Below are 26025 nucleotides of genomic sequence, written 5' to 3' on the forward strand. Positions count from 1 at the left end.
AGTCATAACTTTCCTTCCGAGGAGTAAGTCTTTTAATTTCATGGCTGTAGTCACCAACTGCAGTGATTTTGGAGCTCCAAAAAATAAAGTCTACCACTGTTTCCACTGTTTCCCCATCTATTTCCCATGAAGTGATGGGACCGGATGCCATGACCTTCGTTTTGTGAATGTTGAGGTTTAAGCCAACTTTTTCACTCTCCTCTTTCACTTTCATCAAGAGGCTTTTGAGTTCCTCTTCACTTTCTGCCATAAGGGTGGTGTCATCTGCATATCTGAGGTTATTGATATTTCTCCCAGCAATCTTGATTCCAGCTTGTGCTTCTTCCAGCCCAGCGTTTCTCATGATGTACTCTGCATATAAGTTAAATAAGCAGGGTGACTATATACAGCCTTGACATACCCCTTTCCCTGTTTGGAACCAGTCTGTTGTTCCATGTCCAGTTCTAACTGTTGCTTCCTGACCTGCATATAGGTTTCTCAAGAGGCAGGTCAGGTGGTCTGGTATTCCCATCTCTTGAAGAATTTTCCACAGTTTATTGTGATCCACACAGTCAAAGGCTTTGGCATAGTCAATAAAGCAGAAAGAGACGTTTTTCTGGAACTGTCTTGCTTTTTCCATGATCCAGCGGATGTTGGCAATTTGATCTCTGGTTCCTCTGCCTTTTCTAAAACCAGCTTGAACATCTGGAAGTTCACTAGTATACTGCATTAGTTCATTAGTATATTGCAAGAAATAAGCAGCCAAAATGAAATTTCTTTCAGACATGGCCAAGTACTCATTTGCTTAATTTTAAGAGTAAAATTTTTAAAAAGAAGTTCAATGATATGTGATAAAGAAAATCTAAACTTAAAAGTTTAAATTATATAAGAAGCATGATGATAGTATATATGTAAACACGTGATTTTTCCCAGATAAATTTATAAGATGAGAAAATAACAAGACTGTACTCCAAACTAATGTTAGAATAGAATAACTGCCTCCATGTTGTTATATACTTTTCCCAAAATGATGTAGTGAAAATTTAATGCAGCCCTTCCAGCTTACTATGTTCTTCCATTCTTTTTTGAGCTTTTTTGCACTTTGACTCCTGCCTCAAGTTCTCATCTCATTACCATTTCCTTTGAGATGTGCTTGGCCAGTCACCAAAGCTAAATTGCCAACATATTTCTAGCTCCAAAAGACTTTAATTCTTACAGAAACACTCACTTTAGATTAAGATTTGTATGTCTAACCTTTGAACTATTATCAGTCAGTTCAGTCGCTCAATCATGTCTGACTCTTTGCGACTGCATCAACTGCAGCGCGCCAGGCCTCCCTGTCCATCACCAGCTCCCAAAGCTTACTCAACTAATGTCCATCGAGTTAGTGATGCCCTCCACCATTGCATCCTCTGTTTTCCCATTCTACTCCCACCCTTAATCTTTTCCAGCATCAAAGTCTTTTCAAATGAGTCAGCTCTTCACATCAGGTGGCCAAAGTATTGGGGTTACAGCTTCAGCATCAGTCCTTTCAATGAATATTCGAGACTGATATCCTTTAGGATGGATTGATTGGAACTCCTTGCAGTACAAGGCACACTCAAGAGTCTCCTCAAACACCACAGTTCAAAAGCATCAATTCTTCCACACTCAGCCTTCTTTATAGTCCAACTCTCGCATCCATATATGACTACCTGAAAAATCGTAGCCTTGTCTAGATGGACCTTTGTTGGCAAAGTAACGTCTCTGCTTTTTAATATGCTGTCTAGGTTGATCATCTTTTCTTCCAAGGAGCAAGCGTCGTATAATTTCATGTCTGCAGTCACCCTCTGCAGTGATTTTGGAGTTTTGGAGCCCCTGAAAATAGTCTGTCATTGTTTCCATTGTTTCCTCATCTGTTTGCCATGAAGTGATGAGACCAGATGCCATGATGTTAGTTTTCTGAATGTTGAGTTTTAAGCCAACATTTTCACTCTCCTCTTTCAGTTTCATTAAGAGGCTCCTTAGTTCTTCTTTACTTTCTGCCCTTTGGTTGGTGTCATCTGCATATTTGAGGTTATTGATACTTCTCCCAGCTATCTTGATTCCAGCTTGTGCTTCTTCCAGCCCAGCATTTCTCCTGAAGTACTCTGCATATAATTTAAATAAACAGGGTGACAATATACAGCCTTGACGTACTCCTTTTCCTATTTGGAACAAGTCTGTTGATCCATGTCCAGTTCTAACTGTTGCTTCCTGACATGCATACAGATTTATCAGGAGGCAGGTTAGGTGGTCTGGTATTCCCATCTCTTGAAGAATTTTCCACAGTTTATTGTGATCCACACCGTCAAAGGCTTTGGCATAGTCAATAAAGCAGAAATAGATGCTTTTCTGGAACTCTCTTGCTTTTCCCATGATCCAGTGGATGTTGGCAATTTGATCTCTGGTTCCTCTGCCTTTTCTAAAACCAGCTTGAACATCAGGAAGTTCACAGTTCATGTATTGCTGAAGCCTGGCTTGGAGAATTTTGAGCATTACTTTACTAGAGTGTGAGATGAGTACAATTGTGTGGTAGTTTGAGAATTCTTTGGCATTGCCTTTCTTTGGGATTGGAATGAAGACCAACCTTTTCCAATCCTGTGGCCAAGACTGAGTTTTCCAACGTTGCTGGCATATTGAATGCAGCCCTTTAACAGCATCATCTTTAGGATTTGAAATAGCTCAACTGGAATTCCATCACCTCCACCAGTTTTGTTCGTAGTGATGCTTCCTAAGTCCCACTTGACTTCACACTCCAGGATGTCTGGCTCTAGGTGAATGATCACACCATTGTGATTATCTGGGTTGTGGAGATGTTTTTCTGTACAGCTCTTCTGTGTATTCTTGCTACCTCTTGTTAATAACTTCTGCTTCTGTTAGGTCCACACAGTTTCTGTCCTTTATTGTGCCCATCTTTGCATGAAATGTTCCCTTTGTATCTCTAATTTTCTTGAAGAGATCTCTAGTCATTCCCATTATATTGTTTTCCTCTATTTCTTTGCAGTGATCACTGAGGAAGGCTTTCTTATCTCTTCTTGCTATTCTTTGGAACTCTGCATTCAGATGGATATATCTTTCCTTTTCTCCCTTGCCTTTTATCTCTCTTCTTTTCACAGCAATTTGTAAGGCCTCCTCAGACAACCATTTTGCCTTTTTGGACTTCTTTTTCTTGGGGATTCTCTTGATCACTGCCTCCTGTACAGTGTCACAAACCTCCCTCCATAGTTCTTCAGGCACTCTGTCTATCAGATCTAATCACTTGAATCTATTTGTCACTTCTACTGTATAATTGTAAGGAATTTGATTTAGGTCATACCTGAATGGTTTAGTGGTTTTCCCTACTTTTTTCAATTTAAGTCTGAATTTGGCAATAAGGAGTTCATGATCTGAGCCACAGTCAACTCTCAGTCTTGTTTTTGCTGACTGTATAGAGCTTCTCCATCTTTGGCTGCAAAGAATATCATCAGTCTGATCTTGGTATTGACAATCTGGTGATGTCCATGTGTAGAGTCTTCTCGCGTTGTTGGAAAGGATGTTTGCTATGACCAGTGTGTTCTCTTGGGAAATCTCTATTAGCTTTTGCCCTGCTTCATTCTATACTCCATTGCCAAATTTGCCTGTTACTCCAGGTATTTCTTTACTTCCTAATTTTGCAATTCAGTCCACTATAATGAAAAGGACATCTTTTTTGGATGTTAGTCTAGAAGGTCTGTAGGTCTTCATAGAACCGTTCAACTTCAGCTTCTTCAGCATTCCTGGTTGGGGCATAGACTTGGATACCTATGGTATTGAATGGCTTGCCTTGGAAAAGAACAGTGATCATTCTGTTGCTTTTGAGATTGCATCCAAGTACTGCATTTTGGACTCTTTTATTGACTATGAGTTCTACTCCATTCTTCTAAGGGATTCTTGCCCACAGTAGTAGATATAATGGTCACCTGAGTTAAATTCACCTGTTCCACTCCATTTTAGTTCTCTGATTCCTAAAATGTCGATGTTCACTCTTGCAGTCTCCTGTTTGACCACTTCCAATTTGCCTTGATTCATGAACCCAACATTCCAGGTTCCTATGCAATATTGCTCTTTACAGGATTGAACTTTACTTCCATCAATGGTCACATCCACAACTGGGTGTTGTTTTTGCTTTGGCTGCGTCTCTTCATTCTTTCTGGAGTTATTTCTCCACTGATCTCCATTAGCATATTGGGCACCTACCGACCTGGGGAGTTCATCTCTCAGTGTCCTATATTTTTCCTTTTCATACTGTTCATGGGGTTCTCAAGGCAAGAATAGTGAAGTGGTTTGCTATTCCCTTCTCTAGAAGAAGAAGGGAGAAGAAGCTCAAGAATCAACAGCTTCACATTTTGTCAGAACTCTCCATCATGACAACTACCATTCCTAATCAAATTAGAACAAAAACATCTCTCAGTTTGGGCCTAAGGTCTTTACAAATCAATGCTGTATTTTCAATTTTTAGACTTTCAAAGAGCCTGAGATGGTATTTTCAGTAAAGAATAAGGTCCATGAATATTGTCCTTCCATTTTTACAGTATACCCAAAATGATGTCAAGGATTATTTAGAATGATTATGATAGCTAACAGCTGGAATTAGTTATAATTCTAATGACTCTTCCATTTAATCCTCACACCCTATGAAATAGGTTTTAGTAAAATACCCAGTCTATAAATTAGTAAATAGAGAGAAAGTAATAATAAACATATTGTCAAATTTACATAATTAGTAAGTCATACAACTGGTATTTGAAGCTTTATAGTCTGTGCTGGGTTACTAGAGCTGCCATGAAAAAACTATGACAAAGTGGGTGGCTTAAACAACAGAAATGTATTTTCTCACTGTTCCGGAGGCAATAGAGTTTGAGATCAAGGTATCACTTGCATTGATTTCTTCCAAGGCCTCTCTCCTTTGTTTATTTGTAGTCAGCCTTTCTCGGTGTGTCTGTGTTCTCATCTTTTTTTGTAAAGACACCAGTCATATTGAATTAGGACCCACTCAAAGGACCTCATTTATCCTTAATTATCTCCTCAAAGGCCTTATATCTCCAAATACAGTCACATTCTGAGGCACTACGAGTTAAGATATCAACATATGAATGTGGAGAGGACACAGCTCTGCTCATATTACAGAGCTGGCAAAGAACTTGTGTCCATAATATATAAAGAACTCCTACAACTCAATAATGAAGAGAAAAAGAATCTTAAAAGAAAAAAAAAAAAAAAAAACTCAAGTTATTTGGACAGTAACAGAGGAACTGGTAGTTGTTACTTTTAAAATACGGTACTCAAAGAAGATCTTTTGGAGAGAGGATATCTGACAAGTGTCCTGACTAAAAGGACAGAGCCTTTCATTCTGGAATCTTGTAGAAGAGTATTCCCATGACAAGAAATAAAAAATTTAAAGTACTAAATCTAGAATCAGTATGGTTTGCTCAAGAATCAACAGCTTCAGTTGAACCAAAGGATTAATAGGCAGTTTCCATAAAGTCAAATGATTACCAAAAAAAAAAAAAACCTGACAGGAGATAAAGTTCAAAGAGGAGCTGGGAATGACTTACCAGACTCCTTTTCCCTTGTTGAAATGATCTTACCTCATGATGATGGTGGGAATACTGCAAAACATTTCCCAGCTTCTGCTTTGTGTCTTTAACTGCCCTTAATATTGTTCCACTTAGAAAACAATCTCAAATGTACTCTGTCCTGACCAAATTTGCCCCTAATATGCACACTGATCAATACTTACATTAATTCACTAAGTCGTATGACTAGCACAACAGATCACTCAGGATGTAATTGAATCCTCTGTCCACATTCTGTGTATTCAATGACTCAGTTTTATCAATAGTAATTCAAGATATCTGCCCCTTTATCTATAATTCCACTGATAACCCTCTGTTTATAATTTCAATCTGATTTGCAACATTCTAGATATTAATTCCAATTATAATTTTGTCCTCTCAACATCTCTCCATTTTTGTGGATTTTGTTAGTAGAAAAATCATATAATGTTTTTTAAATTTTTCTGGTTTAGAAAATCTGAATTTTTCTTTTCTGTAACATTATCTCTCAAGATATTTTCTAAAAATATTTTATGGGAAAATAGATACTTGACAAGTAAATTTAGAAATGCAGTTCTGTATCTCCCACAGAGGACACCATTGCACATTACCGTATTAAGTGTTTGTTGAAAGTCCTATAGTTGAGAAACCTATATAAAAAGTTAAACTTAGATATAAATATATATTGACCTATGAAAACTCTTTTTAATGTAACAACTAATAACATTCTTGCTGAACTGGTATTCTAAGAACATACCTTGACTAAAATGATAAAAATAGATGCTACAAATTATCATTAAAGAGACTATAAAATGTAAGTTATGCAATATAACTATAAGTTATTCTGCAAAGTAAGTAAAATGTGTTAATTCAAATGCATACATTTTTAGAACTGAAATGGAAGTTAAGGACAATCTATTTCAAGTCCTGCATTTTATGAATCAGGTTCATAAACATAAATTTATTTTAAAGGTTACTTAGATTGCTGGCAGTGCTGAACTTAGAACTTCTAGTTTATTGCCCCAGTATATAAATACTGTTTTTATTCCAGGTAAATAATTACATTTATTGTCCACTACTATGTGCCTAGTGTATGCAAAGATATTCTCACAATTTATCTTGGCACTTAACGTTACTTGTGTATAGAATTCAATTGATTGAGCATAAATTCCTTAAGAGTCAAGGCTTTCTATAGTTTTTTGAATATCCCTTAGTGTCTAACATATTATTATATACAACTAGTTACTGACTCAACACATATATGCAATATACTCTTGCTTAAATAACTTCTGATGTCAGATTACAAATTAAATGGGATTTATTAAGAGTGAAGATCCTATTCCTGGTTCACAGCTGATGCCTTCTTGCTGTGACTTTACATGATGGAAGGTACAAGGGATCTCTGTGGGATTTCTTTATAAAAACACTAATCCCTTCCATCATGACCTAATTACCTCTGAAATGCTTCCTAATACCAAAACCTATGAGAGTTAGAATTCTATATCAAGATTTGGGGAAACACAGTCAGACCATAGCATAATCCAACCAACAATGGAATGTTCACATCCTAACCAACAATTTGTATTATCAGTTTTTATTCATCTTAGTTGTAGTATCCCCCACAATAGTGCTAATTTGTATTTTTTGATGAGTAATAATGTTGAGCATCTTCTACTATGCTTATTGGCTATATATATATATAATCTATTGAAAAGTTCCTATACAGTCTTGTTTTGCTGATGTTTTACTTTTATTTTAGGTTTAAGGGCTCATTAACAAAAGAAACCACTTATCACACACAATAATTTTGATATTTAATAGATTGTTTGACGTAATTTCAGTGTGTGTGTATGCTAAGTTGCTTCAGTCATGTCTGACTCTTTGTAACCCTGTGGACCGTAGCCCACCAGGCTCCTCTGTCGATGGGATTCTCCTGGCAAGAAGAGTGGAGTGGGCTGCCATGCTGTTCTTTAGATCTTCTTGACCCAAGGATGAGACTTGTATCTCTTATATCTCCTTCATTGGCAGCAGGTTCTTTATCATTAATGCCACCTGGGAAGCCCAACTTAATTTCAGTATACAATTATTAAAAGAGGAAATGTAGAGACAATAGAGAAAAGTAACAGCACGTACATCCTCAAATTCCGCCATCCAATATCCAGACTTGAACAGTCCTGGGAAGTCCCTTGTTCACACTAATCTGGAGTCCCAGTTGGGAAAATGTTCCAGGCAGTGCATCCACCCCATTGGCAAGACTTCAGATTGCTGTTTGGGGGTTTGCAATGGCTTGTACCCCAGGGCACAACCTGATACTGTCATCAGTTTGCACGCAAAAATGCAGCTCTGGTTTAATTTTAACTTTTACAATGCTGTTTCTCTCACCTTATAAGTCGTAAGACTTCTTAGACCTGCAGGTAGAGGGGGCCGGGAGGAGCTGGCCAGGCCCTGGGGCGTTAAAAGATTCCAAGACCCCCCCATTTCTTATCTAAAGTGCTGCCTGACTTGCTGTGCTTGCCAGCAGGCTCAGAATGCAGGCAGTGTCCAGGCAGGTCAGAAGCAGGTCAGAGGCCTGATATTGCTGTCCTGTTTCTGAAGCCTGAATAAGACTTCCTCCATTTTAATTTCCTTAACAAATCTTTAATCCATTTTTAATTGCATATTTATTTGTAGTTCTTTATACATTTTCAATATATAATCTTAAGATATATGAATTTCAAATACTTCCTCACAACTTGCCTTTTCAATATCTTAATGATATTTCCTTTGATGAACAGAATGTCTTGATTTTAATGAAATACAGTTATCACTGTTTTATTGTATTTAACCGGTGCTGTCTATATCCTGATTCAAAAATGCTTGCCAACTTCACCATAAATATATTCTCCTGTGTTTTTTCTCCTAGCATTTAATGTTTTACCTTTCACATTTAAATGGTTGAATTCTCTTGAGTAAATTTTTGTGTATGATACTAGATTGGGTAATACATATTTTTAACAGGGCCAGCTAGTAAGACAGTAGAGTGCAGAAAGGTACAAGGATGTATAAGAAGTGAGTCAATTAGTACACAGCTTCAGTTTGGGTTTGTTATTTATCTTGTCACTTTGCAATGTAATGCATCTTGAAATTTAAAAAATAAGTAAATTACAATAACATATAATTAAATCAGTTCTCTCTGATCACCACAAATTGCAATTTTATGAATGTTATAACTTGTCGTACTATATCTTTTCAGTGGTGCACCCAAATCAATCTTCTACATTGCTCTTAGAAATTGTATTATTTAATGCTTTTGGTCACTTTTCAGAAGCAATATTATGGAGAAGAAAGCACTGAAGTAGCAGTTTGCTCACTTGAATTTAAGATCTGTATCAGTCATTAATTAGCTATGGCTTCTTAAATAGCATACTCATAGTTTTTTCTGTTCAACTCCCTTTTTTTCTAGAAGCAATAACCCACTTCTCCTGGGAGCTACACCTATCCACTCCACCCTTAAACTCAGATATTTACATTAATATATGCAGTGTTTTGACATATTCATATTTCCTGACCCTTTTATAGAATCCACCAAATACTTGCTAATCTCCTGTAGCTTTTGACCTCAAGCATATTGGTTAAGCTGTGGGACACTTCCCTATCATTTCTGAGCTCAAGCTTTGTGAACCTAGTCCAGGAAGAAAAGAAGTCATACTGTTTTGACGAGGCCCTTCTTATGCAAATTCCTTCATGTTCATGTTTCCTGTATATTAGCAGTTCCAAGTCCAAAAATTCAAGCAACCATAGATCAGGTAGTACTATAGCATTTACTATTGAAAAAGATCCACATATAAGTGAATCCACATAGTTCAAATCCATATTGGTCAAAGGCCAATGGTGCATATGTATATTTGTGCATACATTTAAATACATATATATATATATATATGTGGATTCAAGTACTTTATGATATGATTTAGAAGATATATAGCACTGCTACCAAATATAATTTTAAATGTGTTAATATTTGCAGTGTCGTGAGAAAATAGATTATCCATTTCACTGGTGATTTTAACGAAGTTTAATGCAAATTGTCATTTATCACTTTACTTATTACTTAAGACTACACTTTAATGATGTATACTGTAGCTGTGATCCACTATAGACATAAACAAAATACTAAATTGTTTTTGATGGAGTATCGGTTCCTGCATTTGTGAACATGTACTGATAACATTGCTGTTTCCTTCCTGATTCCGATGGCAGCAGCGACTGAGAATGTGCATGCATTCTCTTCTTTTCTCTGCCCATGCTGCATGAACATTACACATTTCCTTCCACTTTTGAATACAAAGGAAAAATAGCCTTTAAGTGTGCTTTTCCATTATTTTTTGCTATGGATCTTAAACAATTTTGAAACAGGAAGTCTCACTCTTCTCCTGCAATCTGTTTCCTATAGGCTGTAAATGTGTTGATTTATAACTTAAAGTCACTTTTCTGTGAAACTCTTTTGCATGAGATAACTCCCTAAATTGATGGAGAAAAATTGGGGCAAACAACTGGCTATAATGTTAAGACATTTCTTTTTCAACAGTTCTGTTTGCAATCTCATAGAAATCTGGTTAGGAATTGTATAAAAACAGAAATATATTTTAAAGGAAACAAAGATGAACATTTGGAGAAGGCAACGGCACCCCACTCCAGTACTCTTGCCTGGAAAATCCCATGGATGGAGGAGCCTGGTAGGCTGCCATCTATGGGGTCACACAGAGTCGGACATGAGTGAAGTGACTTAGCAGCAGCAGCAAGATGAACATTTGGAAATGTATTTCTTTTTTGAACATGGTAGTAAAGGGAAAGAGGAATCAGAAATTGAAAGTTGTATTCAAGAAATGATAGAAAATTTCAAATAAAATTAGTTCTGACTCAGAAAAGAATAGTTATGAAAAAGATGTGGCAAATAGAATTACATATGAAATGGATCTTAATACACACTTAGTCATGTTGATTAGCATTACCCATGTCTCAATTATTGCTATTTAAGTGTGTATTTTCAAGACTGAACCATGACCTGTGTATTTGAATATTATTAGCTATATGCCCTGAAAATATGTGTGTCTACAATACTGAATGCTAATCCACATGTTTTAAATATGACTTAAGGAATTTGTGAACAGAGATGTATGAGAATACACATTAAGTGTCATAGAATGTCATAAATGTCAAAGCTATGCTTAAGATTCCTAAGTTGATGTGTATAAATCCACATCAACTCTCTATTCATTAGGTATATCTATGTTTTATATTTCAGACATCTCTGAAATCTTCATTAACATAATGAAGAAAGAACAGATTTTGGGGGTTTCTGTATGTCTGCTGCTTAGCTGTGCTTCTGCCCCTCTCAATGCTGTTCCTGAGGAAGGTGAAGAATATACAAACATTACAGGTAAAATGTTAGAAGCATTCATCCTTTTAATCCAAAAATTAATATATTTTTCTTCATCTTGAAAGAAAAGAAGTTTTATTGAAATGATATTTTTCCAAAACCTTAGTACAAAAAAAAGTCACGTTAGGGAAGAAGATCTCTCATTTCTCAGATTGTATATTAAAACCTGAAGTATCTCTGGAAAATTGCAAGTAAAATAAAATGATATAGATACAGCTCTCTATGAACCCTGATGTCACCTTTGACTGTGAAAAGTGTGAGAAGGAAAAGGAAACAGCAGGCATTGAAGGTTTCAGTTTTTCTCTCCTTCCTGTCTTTATATTCCTCAAACAAGAACTTCTCAGATGAGTCCAGTGTGAGAATACAGCCAAGCTGGATACCAGGAGATGGGGATAACAGAAGACAGTTCTACTCCCATAAAGTTCTGTGCTTAAAAATAAAATACAGTTGACTCTTGAGCGATGCAGGAGCTGGTGCACCATCAGTGAAGTAGAGCATCCACGTGTAACTCATATTTAGCCCTCTGTATCCACAATTCCTTTATGTCTGGCGTTCTGCATGCAGATTCAGCCAACCACAGATCATGCACTACTGCAGTACTGACTGTTGAAAAAAAAATCTGTAAACGTGGGCCCACGCAGATCAAACCCGTGTTGCTCAAGGGTCAGCTGTTCTAACAATAAAGCAATAGAACAAGGAGGAGACTGTGTAGTGATCATTATTATAGATTTATTTCTTTCTTAAAAGCAATATTTTGTGGCAAATTAGTAAATTATTGATAGAAACTTCAACTCATTGTTAATAATGAGAGACTGAACAAAATGAAAGCTTCTATTCATATGTGTGTTTGTGATGTACAAACGATTTCCACAAATACCTTTTTATTTCATATCGCTTACAGCTGTTTAGTGTGATTTTGTTCAGTGTACTTCCCTTTGATACAGATTGAATAAACACATCTTATGTGCCTGAAACTCTGGTAGATGCTAGGGAAGACCTGATGACTGAGACTGGGTTCTCCAAAATGTCATGATTTCACAAGGAAGACAGGTTATTTCAGTACAGTGTAGTAAGTGAAATGATAGAGGCATTCATAGGGTACTGCTGTTGACACAAAGAAGAGGGGGCCTCATCTATACTTGGCTGTCTGAGAGCTTGACCTGGGGAAGTCCAGATGTCCATGCTACACCACTTCAGCCCACACCCAAGAAGCAGACACTGGGAGCAGACTTGAAGGTCTGCTCCAGCTGGACCCACAGCTTGAGCTCCACCCACCCAAGCAAGCCCAGCCTACAGCAGCCCCAGCGGACTGGTAGATGAGAAGCAAACCCAGCTGGGATCAAAAGGGTCAGTCACGTCCTATCCATGTGTGAAAAGCAAAGGCTTATTGTTGTATGCCACTAAAAAAAAATATATATTGTTGGGAAAATTTCCTAAAGATGGAATGTTATTTGATAAAGTTAAAAACCATTATGTGTCTTATTAAAGTAGGAATGTCATCACTATGAGATGAGATCTAATCCTTCATTCTGCTCATTTCTCAAAAAAGGGATGGCTAAAATTTTAATATTATGGAGGTAGATAGAGAAGGAATACGGAGATTAAAGTAAATCCTAATAGGAGAAAAGCAGGCAATCCCATTTTAGGAAGTGGGAGGAGAAAGAGTCCACGTGTTCCCAGTATTCACCTAGCCCAAGAAGTTCTCTCAATTAGGCTGAGAAAGTGAATGCCAGTTAATCAGGAGGTTCCTGAAGTTGTTGCTACTGCCACAGTCAGCGAAGAAAACAGAATTAACCCGTCAATGTTTAAACCCAAGTTTAAAATCTCTGGGTAAATACAGACCAAATCCAGCTGGATAAGGAAAAACCTTGGTTGTAAAGCCAGATGTGAAGACCACTTAGCTGACTGGCTGCACAGACTTATGCAGTCTTGTTTTTGTTTTATTTTCAATTAATCCTGTGTTAGCAGGATGCTTTGTCTGTCTCTGGGCTTCCCTGGTAGCTCAGCTGGTAAAGAATTCACCCTCAATTCCAGAGTGCCTGGTTCGATTCCTGGACCAGGAAGTTCCCCTGGAGAAGGGATAGGCTACCCACTCCAGTATTCTTGGGCTTCCCTAGTGGCTCAGCTGGTAAAGAATCTGCCCACAATGTGGGAGACCTGGGTTCGTTCCCTGGGTTGAGAAGATCCCCTGAAGGAGGGCATGGCAACCCACTCCAGTATTCTTTCCTGGAGAATCTCCATGGACAGAGGAGCCTGCTGGGCTAGAGTCCATGGAGTCCCAAAGAGTCAGACACAACTGAGTGATTAAACACAGTGTCTGTCTCAATTTAATTTTGGAGATATCATCTACATTATGCCCTGGTCATGCCATCATTTTATAGAAGTTCAGTGAAATAATGTACTAGTATTTTATTGAAAAACATTACGAGATTTTATGGCTTCTGTCATAAGTCAATAGTAGCCATTTTAAAATTAAGTCAACCAGCAGGGAGGATGAAATAGAGAAACTTCTTGATAAAAAAAAAAAAATGACAAAAAAATTGTGGTGAAAACTTTCTTTAAAAAAAAATCCCTTCGGACTAGGAGAGACAAAATTATCAGGGAACATTTAGAGAAAAGCAAGTCTATTTCATAACACTTAGAATCAGATGCGCCTAAGTATGCATTTGTAGTTTGTCATATGGCAGCTTTGCAAAATTAGATGAGTTTATATAAACTCTCTGACTCCCAGTATCCTAATCTATAAATAAGTGATGTAAATAACTACATTCAGATGGCTGTTATGTAAATTGCATAAAAGCAGCTGGCACATTTCCTAGCACAGAGAAGGCAGAATACATGTCTGTGTTCTATCTTTCCAGAGAAACCAGTCTTTTAGTGAGAGAGTCAAGTAGCATGTAGACTCCCAGGCAGTACGTTATCTTAAAGCTCTAGGTTTCCAGACAAATCCCAGGAGGAGGAGGACTCTAACAACCAAGGACTTGACACATCCCTAAATATTACCCTGAGCCCTCCCCTCAGTACCCCAGAACCAGGGGGAGGAAGAGTGAAATTGTAATCCTCAGACTCTGAAAAATAAAATGCAAGGAATCAATTATGAACATGATTAAATATGAACCATAATTCTGTTTATTTCATCAAATTAAATTCCTATTACATTGCCCTGTATGTGTTTTCCAGTTGTATGGCCTTAGGTAGATCCTTGTCATAGTCAATGCTTTCTTCAAGTTTCAGGAAGGAAAGTTACTGCTGACCCCCTCAGAGCAGCTTAAGTATCTTATTAAACATGGTCACAGCATCTTGAAGTTCTTTAATATTTATATAAGTAAGTCTGAGTGTCTGCATGAGCCATGAAGTTGGGGCATGGGGTGGAGATCACTGACACTTAATCTTCTGTCACATCTGCCATGACAGCACGGTGCCTGACATATATGATCAGCACACAGTTGTTAACTTTTGAAAAGGTTTATCTAAAGTAAAAAGTGAAAACAAGACCGACTTTCATCCAGTTTTAGTAGTGGCATTGGCCTTTGTGTTTAAAGGAGCCATGTGATCACTCCCCCAATCAGGAATGATGTTGCTCAAGTGTGAGGTCGCAAGTTCACTGCACAAAAGAATAAAGAATATTCTAATGCAGGATTTGTGTAAGAAATACCATAAAATTTGAATGGTAAAAATGAATAATTAGATAATAATTAGTAAAATATGTTAATCAAATTAATTCTTAGTGCTTTGTTTAAGAAATTGTTATAAAAGCATTACCTGCTTTCATCATTGAAACCTTTTATAAAGTTATGTGGCAGCCTGGGAGGGAGGGGAGTTTGGGAGAGAATGGATACATGTATATGTATAGGTTGAGTCCCTTTGCTGTCCACCTGAAACTATCAGAACATTGTTAACTGGCCATATCCCAATACAAAATAAAAATTTTTTTGAAAAAGGAAAAACAAGAAAAAAAAAAACTATTCTGTTTTATAAAGTAAAACTAGAAAAATTTATTGAGTAGAAATTGTAAAACTCAATCTACGTTCTTGATTTAAATATCAATTAAGGAATCTCAGTCACACAGATCTGTGACTGTATCACTCAGTTATTAAGAAGGTGTGAGATATCTGATATAAAATTATCTGGGGGTCAGATCTAAAGCCATCACTTAGAGTGTGAACTGAGAAGTTAATTTTTGCAGTATTATTTTAGAATTTGCACAGTGGAGATAAAAATGCCTTGTGATTATTAAATAACATAATTGCAAAATGTCCGGCGCACAGTAATCTCCGTGAACCGTTTGCAGTCTTTCCTACCCAGACTCTGCTACTACTGCAGAGCAGTTACCTTTTGTGTGTGTGTGGTGCTCTGCCGCCACCTGGTGGCGCGATTACTAAATAACACGTTGAAAATAGGCTGGTATTTCTATCCTTAAACCATAAAATGTAAACTAAAAATTTGGCATGATGATAAAGAATATCACATATATGAAAAGTCAAAAATATTGGCAATTATCAATGAGAAAAATCTGATAAAAATTATTATAAGAAATAGTTCTCCTACATATACAGTGTATGGCAACTCTGGCGATGCTTTCCACATTGTACAAGCATCCTCTTTAAAGGTGCTTGTCTGAAGCACTGCTGCAATGATTTGGTGTCTGTAAAGTTCCACAATAACTGTAACTTGGGAATCAGGACTATCATATTATATCAGAAGTGCTATAATGTGTTGTGCTGTGCTTAGTCACTCAGTTGTGTCCGACTCTTTGTTACCCCATGGGTACAGCCTGTCAGGCTTCTCTGTCCCTGGGGATTCTCCAGGAAAGAATACTGGAGTGGGTTGCCATGCCCTCCTCCAGGGGATCTTCCCAACCTAGGGATCGAACCCAAGTTTCCTGCATTGTGGGTGGATTCTTTATCATCTGAGACACCGGGGAAGCCCAAGAATACTGGAGTGGGTAGCATATCACTTCTCCAGGGGATCTTCCTGACCCACGAATCAAATCAGGATCTCTTGCATTGCAGGCGGATTCTTTATCAACTGAGCTACCGAGGAAGCCCTAGGAATTTCTGAAATCATGGAATATACCTATACAATTCAAAATGTCAGAATGTTTGTATTCTAGCTCACTTCTCAAAATTATTCACATGGCTTTTGAGATCTGATTATAAGATCAGATCAGATCAGTCTCTCAGTTGTGTCTGACTCTTTGCGACCCCATGAATCGCAGCAGGCCACACCTCCCTGTCCATCACCAACTCCCGGAGTTCACTCAGATTCATGTCCATCGAGTCAGTGACGACATCCAGCCATCTCATCCTCTGTCGTCCCCTTCTCCTTCTGCCCCCAATCCCTCCCAGCATCAGAGTCTTTTCCAATGAGTCAACTCGTTGCATGAGGTGGCCAAAGTACTGGAGTTTCAGCTTTAGCATCATTCCCTCCAAAGAAATCCCAGGGCTGATCTCCTTCAGAATGGACTGGTTGGATCTCCTTGCAGTCCAAGGGACTCTCAAGAGTCTTCTCCAACACCACAGTTCAAAAGCATCAATTCTTCAGCTCTCAGGCTTCTTCACAGTCCAACTCTCACATCCATACATGACCACATGAAAAACCATAGCCTTGACTAGACGAACCTTTGTTGGCAAAGTAATGTCTCTGCTTTTGAACATGCTATCTAGGTTGGTCATAACTTTCCTTCCAAGGAGTAAGTGTCTTTTAATTTCATGGCTGCAGTCACCATCCACAGTGATTTTGGAGCCCCCCAAAATGAAGTCTGACACTGTTTCCACTGTTTCCCCATCTATTTCCCATGAAGTGATGGGACCAGATGCCATGACCTTCGTTTTCTGAATGTTGAGCTTTAAGCCAACTTTTTCACTCTCCACTTTCACCTTCATCAAGAGGCTTTTTAGTTCCTCTTCATTTTCTGCCAATGAGGGTGGTATCATCTGCATATCTGAGGTCACTGATATTTCTCCCGGCAATCTTGATTCCAGCTTGTGTTTCTTCCAGTCCAGCGTTTCTCATAATGTACTCTGCATATAAGTTAAAGAAACAGGGCGACAATATACAGCCTTGACGAACTCCCTTTCCTATTTGGAAACAGTCTGTTGTTCCATGTCCAGTTCTAACTGTTGCTTCCTGACATGCATACAAATTGCTCAAGAGGCAAATCAGGTGGTCTGGTATTCCCATCTCTTTCAGAATTTTCCACAGTTTATTGTGATCCACACAGTCAAAGGCTTTGGCATAGTCAATAAAGCAGAAATAAATGCTTTTCTGGAACTCTCTTGCTTTTCCCATGATCCAGCAGATGTTGGCAATTTGATCTCTGGTTCCTCTGCCTTTTCTAAAACCAGCTTGAACATCAGGAAGTTCACGGTTCACATATTGCTGAAGCCTGGCTTAGAGAATTTTAAGCATTACCTTACTAGCATGTGTGATGAGTGCAATTGTGTGGTAGTTTGAGCATTCTTTGGCATTGCCTTTCTTTGAGATTGGAATGAAAACTGACCTTTTCCAGTCCTGTGGCCACTGCTGAGTTTTCCAAATTTGCTGGCATATTGAGTGCAGCACTTTCACAGCTTCATCTTTCAGGATTTGGAACAGCTCAACTGAAATTCTGTCACCTCCACTAGCTTTGTTCATAGTGATGCTTTCTAAGGCCCACTTAGACTTCACATTCCAGGATGTCTGGCTCTAGGTCAGTGATCACACCATCGTGATTATCTGGGTCGTGAAGATCTTTTTTGTACAGTTCTTCTGTGTATTCTTGCCATCTCTTCTTAATATCTTCTGCTTCTGTTAGGTCCATGCCATTTCTGTCCTTTATCGAGCCCATCTTTGCATGAAATGTTCCCTTGGTATCTCTAATTTTCTTGAAGAGATCTCTAGTCTTTCCCATTCTGTTGTTTTCCTCTATTTCTTTGCATTGATCGCTGAAGAAGGCTTTCTTATCTCTTCTTGCTATTCTTTGGAACTCTGCATTCAGATGTTTATATCTTTCCTTTTCTCCTTTGCTTTTCGCTTCCCTTCTTTTCACAGCTATTTGTAAGACCTCCCCAGACAGCCATTTTGCTTTTTTGCATTTCTTTTCCATGGGGATGGTCTTGATCCCTGTCTCCTGTACAATGTCATGAACCTCATTCCATAGCTCATCAGGCACTCTATCTATCAGATCTAGGCTCTTAAATCTATTTCTCACTTCCACTGTATAATCATAAGGGATTTGATTTAGGTCATACCTGAATGGTCTAGTGGTTTTCCCTACTTTCTTCATTTTTTTTTTTTATTTCAACCATCAATGGCATTTTATTTTGGAAGTTTCTATGCATTCCATAGGTATTAACTTCCTTTCCCTCACTACTCCCTCCTTAAAAAAAACTACAAAGATTAAAAATATATATATATAAACTCTCCTACCTAATTTCTCTTAAGTCTTAGTTTAAAAAAACTTAAGTGGTGCTTCTTCTTTATGAGAACACTGTTTTTTTAAGGAGAACTCACAGTCTGCCTTTATGCTCACTACAGATTTCTACTCCTTCCTGGAGAAAAAATGGTCAGTGCGTCTGCTTCTTTTTAATAAATTCATTTCTCGATTATTACATATTATCATTCCCCACTTGACACCTTCTTAGAAACTTGATTGTTGGATGCATTTTTCATTTGGCAAAAATTCAATGTGGCTTTGTGTGGGATGTCTAAGTGTCAGAAACAGCAGTGTTCATGTTCTGAGAGGAAAAATATATACAGAGATGCATGCAATCCCTGGAAGAACAAATGCAAGAGACTGAAATAGGGGGCGCACACAGTTAAGAGGGCTGATAGACACTACTTGATTTTGAATTCTATGGCTGTCAGCCACTAAAGACTGCAGTGTAGGCCAGAATATAAATTTCTACAAGAGGTTGTTAGGCACTGCGAAATGACAGAGTTGGCTTCACTTTGTTTTAAGTACATAAAGCAGACACACACGAGAAGGAGCAGTGTGGGTCATGTGCAGTGAGCAGCTATCTGTGAAATATCGTGTAAGAACATTTCTGCAAATGCTCAGTCAATGTAGGCACTGGGGAAGAGAAAAGAAGCATCTGATCAAAATACACTTTCATCTCTAACTCACCCAAGACCCCAGACCTCCTCAGTGCCTCAGATTTGCAAGGCCAAAATGAAGTTTAGAGTTATGAGTCATTCTAGGTCATCTGCAAACTGGTTTGTTGGGGCCATCTCCGAAGACCAGGGTGTGGCCGAGAGAGCAGCAAGTCTACCCGGAAGGGTATGCCTTAATGATCTTCACATCGTCCACGGGGCAGTCCTGGGAGTTTGTTTCCACCATTCCAACTCGATTCACCATGCCTATACCCTGACACACACGGCCAAAAATGGTATGCTTGCCATCAAGCCGCTGGGTGGGAGCCAGGGTCACAAAGAACCGGCTGCCGTTGGTGTCAGGCCCTGCATTGGCCATTGCGAGAATTCCAGCCCCTGTGAATTTCAAGTCTGGATAAAGTTCATCTTCAAACTGCTTGCCATAGATAGACGCACCACCTCGACCTGTCCCTGTTGGGTCACCTCCCTGGATCATAAAGTCTTTGATGATTCTGTGGAATTTGGTGCCATTGTAGTAACCTCGATGAGCCAATTCAGCAAAGTTCTTACAGGTCTTTGGAGCATCCTTCCAGTACAGCTCCAGCACGATGATCCCCATGCTGGTCTCCAGGTACACGTTGGGCGGCTGCCAAGAGTCTGGAGGAATCGCCGCCATGGCGAGGCTGGCGGAAAACCTACTTTCTTCAATTTAAGTCTGAATTTGGCAATAAGGAGTTCATGGTCTGAGCCACAGTCAGCTCCTGGTCTTGTTTTTGTTGACTGTATAGAGCTTCTCTATCTTTGGCTGCAAATCAATCTGATTTCGGTGTTGACCATCTGGTGATGTCCATGTATAGAGTCTTCTCTTGTGTTGTTGGAAGAGGGTGTTTGTCATGACCAGTGCATTTTCTTGGCAAAACTCTATCAGTCTTTGCCCTGCTTCATTCCATATTCCAAGGCCAAATTTGCCTGTTACTCCAAGTGTTTCTTGACTTCCTACTTTTGCATTCCAGTCCCCTATAATGAAAAGGACATCTTTTTTGGGTGTTAGTTCTAAAAGGTCTTGGAGGTCTTCATAGAACCGTTCAACTTCAGCTTCTTCAGTGTTACTGGTTGGGGCATAGACTTGGATTACTGTGATATTGAATGGTTTGCCTTGGAAACGAACAGAGATCATTCTGTCGTTTTTGAGATTGCATCCAAGTACTGCATTTCAGACTCTTTTGTTGACCATGATGGCTACTCCATTTCTTCTGAGGGATTCCTGCCCACAGTAGTAGATATAATGGTCATCTGAGTTAAATTCACCCATTCCAGTCCATTTCAGTTCACTGATTCCTAGAATGTCAACATTCACTCTTGCCATCTCTTGTTTGACCACTTCCAATTTGCTTTGATTCATGGACCTGACATTCCAGGTTCCTATGCAATATTGCTCTTTACAGCATCGGACCTTGCTTCTATTACCAGTCACATCCACAGCTGGGCATTGTTTTTGCTTTGGCTCCATCCCTTCATTCTTTCTGGAGTTATTTCTCCACTGATCTCCAGTAGCATATTGGGCACCTACTGACCTGGGGAGTTTCTCTTTCAGGTATCCTATCATTTTGCCTTTTCATACTGTTCATGGGGTTCTCACGGCAATAATACTGAAGTGGTTTGCCATTCCCTTCTCCAGAGGACCACATTCTGTCAGATCTCTCCACCATGACCTGCCCATTTTGGGTTGCCCCACGGGCATGGCTTAGTTTTGTTGAGTTAGACAAGGCTGTGGTCCTAGTGTGATTTCATTGACTAGTTTTCTGTGAGTATGGTTTCAGTGTGTCTGCCCTCTGATGCCCTCTTGCAACACCTACCATCTTACTTGGGTTTCTCTTACCTTGGGCGTGGGTTATCTCTTCAAGGCTGCTCCAGCAAAGCTCAGCCGCTGCTCCTTACCTTGGACGAGGGGTATCTCCTTACCGCCGTCCTTCCTGACCTTCAACGTGGGATAGCTCCTCTATCAGATACTTATAAAACTGATAAGTCAAAATTTGGTCAGCCCTATCTAGAGTAGATAAACATAAAATGATAATTCAGTGACACATGGTGAGCCATCTCTCAGTCAGATGTACCACATAGTGTCTTTGATGCAAAGCCTTCTAACTTCTCACATCTTTCTAACAACTTGGAATGTCAAGTATAAAATTATCAGTCTTTAAGTAAACATAGGAATATAAATAGCATTCACAATTTTGCAAAAATGTATTACTCAGAAAATGCTTTCACTTATTTTTGCATTTGAATTGACAATTGTAACTTCAGTGATAAAGGGAAACTATATATTTTTTATAAGTCATTTTTGTTTATATACAGTTATATATAATACTCTAAAATGCTATTATATATTGATTTCTGTAGAAAGAAGTTCTTGTGCGTATAGTGTAAAAGTGAAAGTCACTCAGTTGTGTCCAACTCTTTGGGACTCCATGGACTATACAGTCCATGGAATTCTCTAGGCCAGAATACTGGAGTGGGTAGCATTTCCCTTTTCCAGGGGATCTTCCCAATCCAGGAATCAAACCAGGGTCTCCCGCATTGCAGGTGGATTCTTTACCAACTGAGCTACCAGGGAAGCCCTTGTGTGTTTACTTTAAGAAAATAAATTATTTGGAATTTATAAGTTACATAAATTTTCCTAATTAGGAAATAGTTTAATGTAGTAAGATATATACACACATATATGAACATAGATACCGTTAATTTTTTTCATAAGACATGAAGTCATGTATCAGCTCTAATATTGTTGCTTTTAAAGACTTGTTTTATATGTAAAGAATGATGCAGCTGTTGATTAGGGAGACATCTCTATGACTCAGTTACATATTGGTCAACTGGTACAAGTTTAAGCAATAATAAGAACCTATTACAAATGTCAACATTTTTCCCTAATAGTTGGTTAATAATCAACAAAGTTTAATAAAGTTGGTAAGATCTGTCTCATTTGGTGAGTTTATATATTTATCTACCTTTTGGATAATTTTCATAGTTTCTTATATCAGCCTGTTTTATTATTGTTGTACTTTTCCTTAAAATTAAAATGTATTGAAAAGGATTACAGTGTTGATGAAGGATTATATGTTGTTCTTTTATTTTTACCTTGTAGATGCTGAGTTGCCTCCACTGAAACCTGTGCATTCATTTTGTGCCATGAGAGTAGATGATGGCCCATGCAAAGCAATGATAAAGAGATTTTTTTTCAATATTCATACTCAACAATGTGAAGAATTTATATATGGAGGATGTAAAGGAAATCAGAATCGATTTGAAACTCTGGAAGAGTGCAAACAAAAATGTACAAGAGGTAGGTTTTTGGAGACACTATCATCCCGAAACCTTTCATAGATTTGATAATTTTAGAAAAAAAAGTTAAACTATTTTAATATTAGAAGGAATCATTTGTTTTACTTTTTCAGCTTTAACAATGACTGTTTTTCATTTTTTGTATCAGTTATTATAAAATACATTAAGCTTATTGTCCTATACACCACTCCATGATGAAGAGGGAAGAAAACCCTTAGGTGTGCAGAACAGACTTTATATCTGCAACACATTAAGTGTAATCCCACCTCTTTAGGGAGCTATGAGTTCACAAGAAATAAATCAGTATTCACAGTGACTTAGACTTTCCTTTTTCAACACGATGATGTCATAGTTGTTTCCATGTCAAGATAATGAATTAATCCATTTTGAGGTTCTCAGTAGTTACTAATCAGAAAATTATAGAAATATATATATATATATATATATATATATATATGTATATCTCTCTCTCTCTCTCTCTAAGAGTTAAATCCTTCTCTTTGGAACCTTGGAATAATGTAGAAAATGTTATCTCCAATGGCTTATTAAGACCTTACTGAACCTGACTTTTCTTTTCATATTTTACTAAGTTATAAGTTTTAAAAGCACATCACATTCTGTTATTAAACTTAATTTAATGCTTTTATTCAATTATATTAAAACTTTTTAAATTCTACAAATTACAATGTTTGATGTGGTTTTCTCTCTTTAGACTAAATTCTGAACAATGACTTGTCCAATTTTATCTCAACTTTATTCTTCTGAATTGAGAGCTACTTGAGAGATAGAAAATCCTGAGTTAGCCTTAATTTCCACAGTTTCTAGACCAGATTTCTGCCTTGCATGTTCTTAGAGTTGACTTACAGTGTAAGTCTATAGATGGTTTCTTTGCTTAACACTGGTGTCTTGTTTTTTGCAAAGCAGGTGGCTTAGCATTTTCACACAGATAATGCTTTCCCAAATCGCTTTTACAAAGCAGCCTTGGCATCGTGATGCTTTTGGCTTGTGGGAAGAATCTCACTGTCGTGAAAAGAAAGAGCTTTTCTCCCCTGTGATTATTGTATGCTCCTGAGCTGACAGAAAACAAATGATGTGAATGTATTTCTTTATTTCAGAGAGCTTATTTTCCTCTTCTTCTGCATAAATGTGCTGGAAAATGTTGCTAACACAGATTAGGCAGTTAGGTGTTTCTCTGTACACCATACATTTGGGTTTATGATTGCCTGGTCATTGTCCATCCATCACAGAATTCTATACCTTTTCCTCTTCCATACCTACCAAGCATCCTTTTGTATCGAGTATCACTCAAGTTCAGTACCTTGGCTAGAGGTCAGGTTGCCTCATTCTTTGTAATCCTCACTTTCCCATGTAGCAGCCTACTTATTTTCATCAACAGGCCTTTTTCCAGAAATACATATCTATTTAGCTTTTATAATTTAAAAATCTCTTATTTCACCATTGTGACAAGTTACCCTTTTTTTTTTCAGAAATTAATCTAATATAATCATTTTGTTCTTCAGTGAGTGTCCTCCTATAATATTTTCTCAAATACCATAGTAATATAACTATAATAGTTATATTACTATTATATACCATAATAGTTATATTACTATATAATGGTTATATTACTATTATAGTTATATTACTATATAATAGTTAATTACTACCATAGGAATATAACTATATGTCATATGCCCCCATCTCCTTATTATTTCTTCAAATGTCATTGAAATTATTGCTTGAATATCTGAGTAGTTTATATAATAAGCTAAAGTTAAGAATATAGCTGACATATAGAAAAAGAATTACTAAACTTTAAAGAAATTACCTAAGGAGAATATTCCATCTTCAGCTATGATGGAGTAACTGGAGATGAATTACTCTCCTAATGTAAATAACTAAAAACTGGGAAAAAATGTATGAAGTAATTTTTTTACAGACAGTTATCAAAATGCAGTACATGATTGTGATCTCTGAGAGAAGGGAAACAAGTGAGGTGAGGCTTCCAGTCTCCCCAGTGTTCTCCATGAAGGTACTTCTGCAAAAAACCAAAATGGCTGTCTGAGGAGGCCTTACAAATAGCTGTGAAAAGAAGGGAAGCGAAAGCAAAGGAAAAAAGGAAAGATATACTCACTTGAATGCAGAGTTCTAAAGCGAAATGGAAATATTTTACCGGAAGATGCAGTATCTACCATGTACCGCACACACCTTTGCAACTATTCAGGATGAAATCATTAGACATCAGTGTAGAAATGTGTAAGGGGACCCACGAGTTTTCCAAAGTCAGGAGGTCTCTGAGCATAACATTTTAAGAAGACTGATCCAGGGCCACCAAGGGTGAGTTTTATTTGGACTTAAGAAGGATGGATAAAGGGGGCTCTAGTTCTTTTAATTTCTAGAAGTGTAGATGAACTTTCCAAATAGGTGATATCCAGCTTTTTGGAGACAACCCTAAAAGCTATATTCTTACCAACAGAAAGCTGATCATTAGATTAAGAAATAAGCAGAATTATAAAACTGGCATTTGAAAACTACTCACTGATTTTGTGTTAGGCTTTTCATTCTCAAAATATTTTCTTCCTGAAGAACCAGTTCCATGGTGATCCTGTCTCAGAAATGTCCATACTTATTTCTCAATAGGTTTTAAAAAGCTGCACTTGTAAACGTGTGTTTATTATTAAAGCTTAATTTATTTTTTATATAAATAGTGTGTGCTTGTGTGTAGACAGAGAATCATGTGAATGTATCACATAAATGTTGGCTGTTGTTAATGTGAGAATTAAATGGCTGTATCACAGTTTAAAAAAATAAAACTTTATCTCATTCAATAGAAAAAAAGAGATAAGAAAGCCTTCCTCAGAGATCAGTGCAAACAAACAGAGGAAAACAATAGAATGGGAAAGACTAGGGATCTCTTCAAGAAAATTAGAGATACCAAGGGAACATTACATGCAAAGAAGGGCTCAATAAAGGACAGAAATGTTATGGACCTAACAGAAGCAGAAGATATTAAGAAGAGGTGGCAAGAATACACAGAAGAACTGTACAAAAAAAGATCTTCATGACCCAGATAATCATGATGGTGTGATCACTGACCTAGAGCCAGACATCCTGGAATGTGAAGTCAAGTGGGCCTTAGAAAGCATCACTATGAACAAAGCTAGTGGAGGTGATGGAATTCCAGCTGAGCTACTTCAAATCCTAAAAGATGATGCTGTGAAAGTGCTGCACTCAATATGCCAGCAAATTTGGAAAACTCAGCAGTGGCCACAGGACTGGAAAAGGTCAGTTTTCATTCCAATCCCAAAGAAAGGCAATGCCAAAGAATGCTCAAACTACCGCACAACTGTACTCATCTCACACGCTAGTAAAGTAATGCTCAAAATTCTCCAAGACAGGCTTCAGCAATACATGAACTGTGAACTTCCTGATGTTCAAGGTGGATTTAGAAAAGGCAGAGGAACCAGAGATCAAATTGCAAACATACAATGGATCATAGAAAAAGCAAGAGAGTTCCAGAAAAACATCTATTTATGCTTTATTGATTATGCCAAAGCCTTTGATTGTGTGGATCACAATAAACTGTAGAAAATTCTGAAAGAGCTAGGAATACCAGAC

The 26025-nt window shown here is 37.7% G+C and overlaps 1 protein-coding gene and 1 pseudogene across 2 annotated transcripts in view; one reads left to right on the forward strand and one right to left on the reverse strand.

Annotated features, from left to right (window-relative positions):
* Window positions 1–26025, forward strand: part of TFPI (tissue factor pathway inhibitor) — a 97478-nt gene that overhangs the window by 38292 nt on the left and 33161 nt on the right. For both annotated transcript variants that reach the window (XM_005202254.5, NM_001244204.1), the window contains 2 exon segments: window positions 10858–10992; window positions 22211–22408. In XM_005202254.5, coding sequence (XP_005202311.1) covers window positions 10884–10992; window positions 22211–22408 — 307 coding nt within the window. In that variant the 5' untranslated portion in view covers window positions 10858–10883.
* On the reverse strand, window positions 19087–19754 carry LOC618533 (peptidylprolyl isomerase-like 1 pseudogene; annotated as a pseudogene).

Source organism: Bos taurus, chromosome 2 (genome assembly GCF_002263795.3).
Source record: "Bos taurus isolate L1 Dominette 01449 registration number 42190680 breed Hereford chromosome 2, ARS-UCD2.0, whole genome shotgun sequence".
In the NCBI taxonomy this organism is placed as follows: Eukaryota; Metazoa; Chordata; class Mammalia; order Artiodactyla; family Bovidae; genus Bos; species Bos taurus.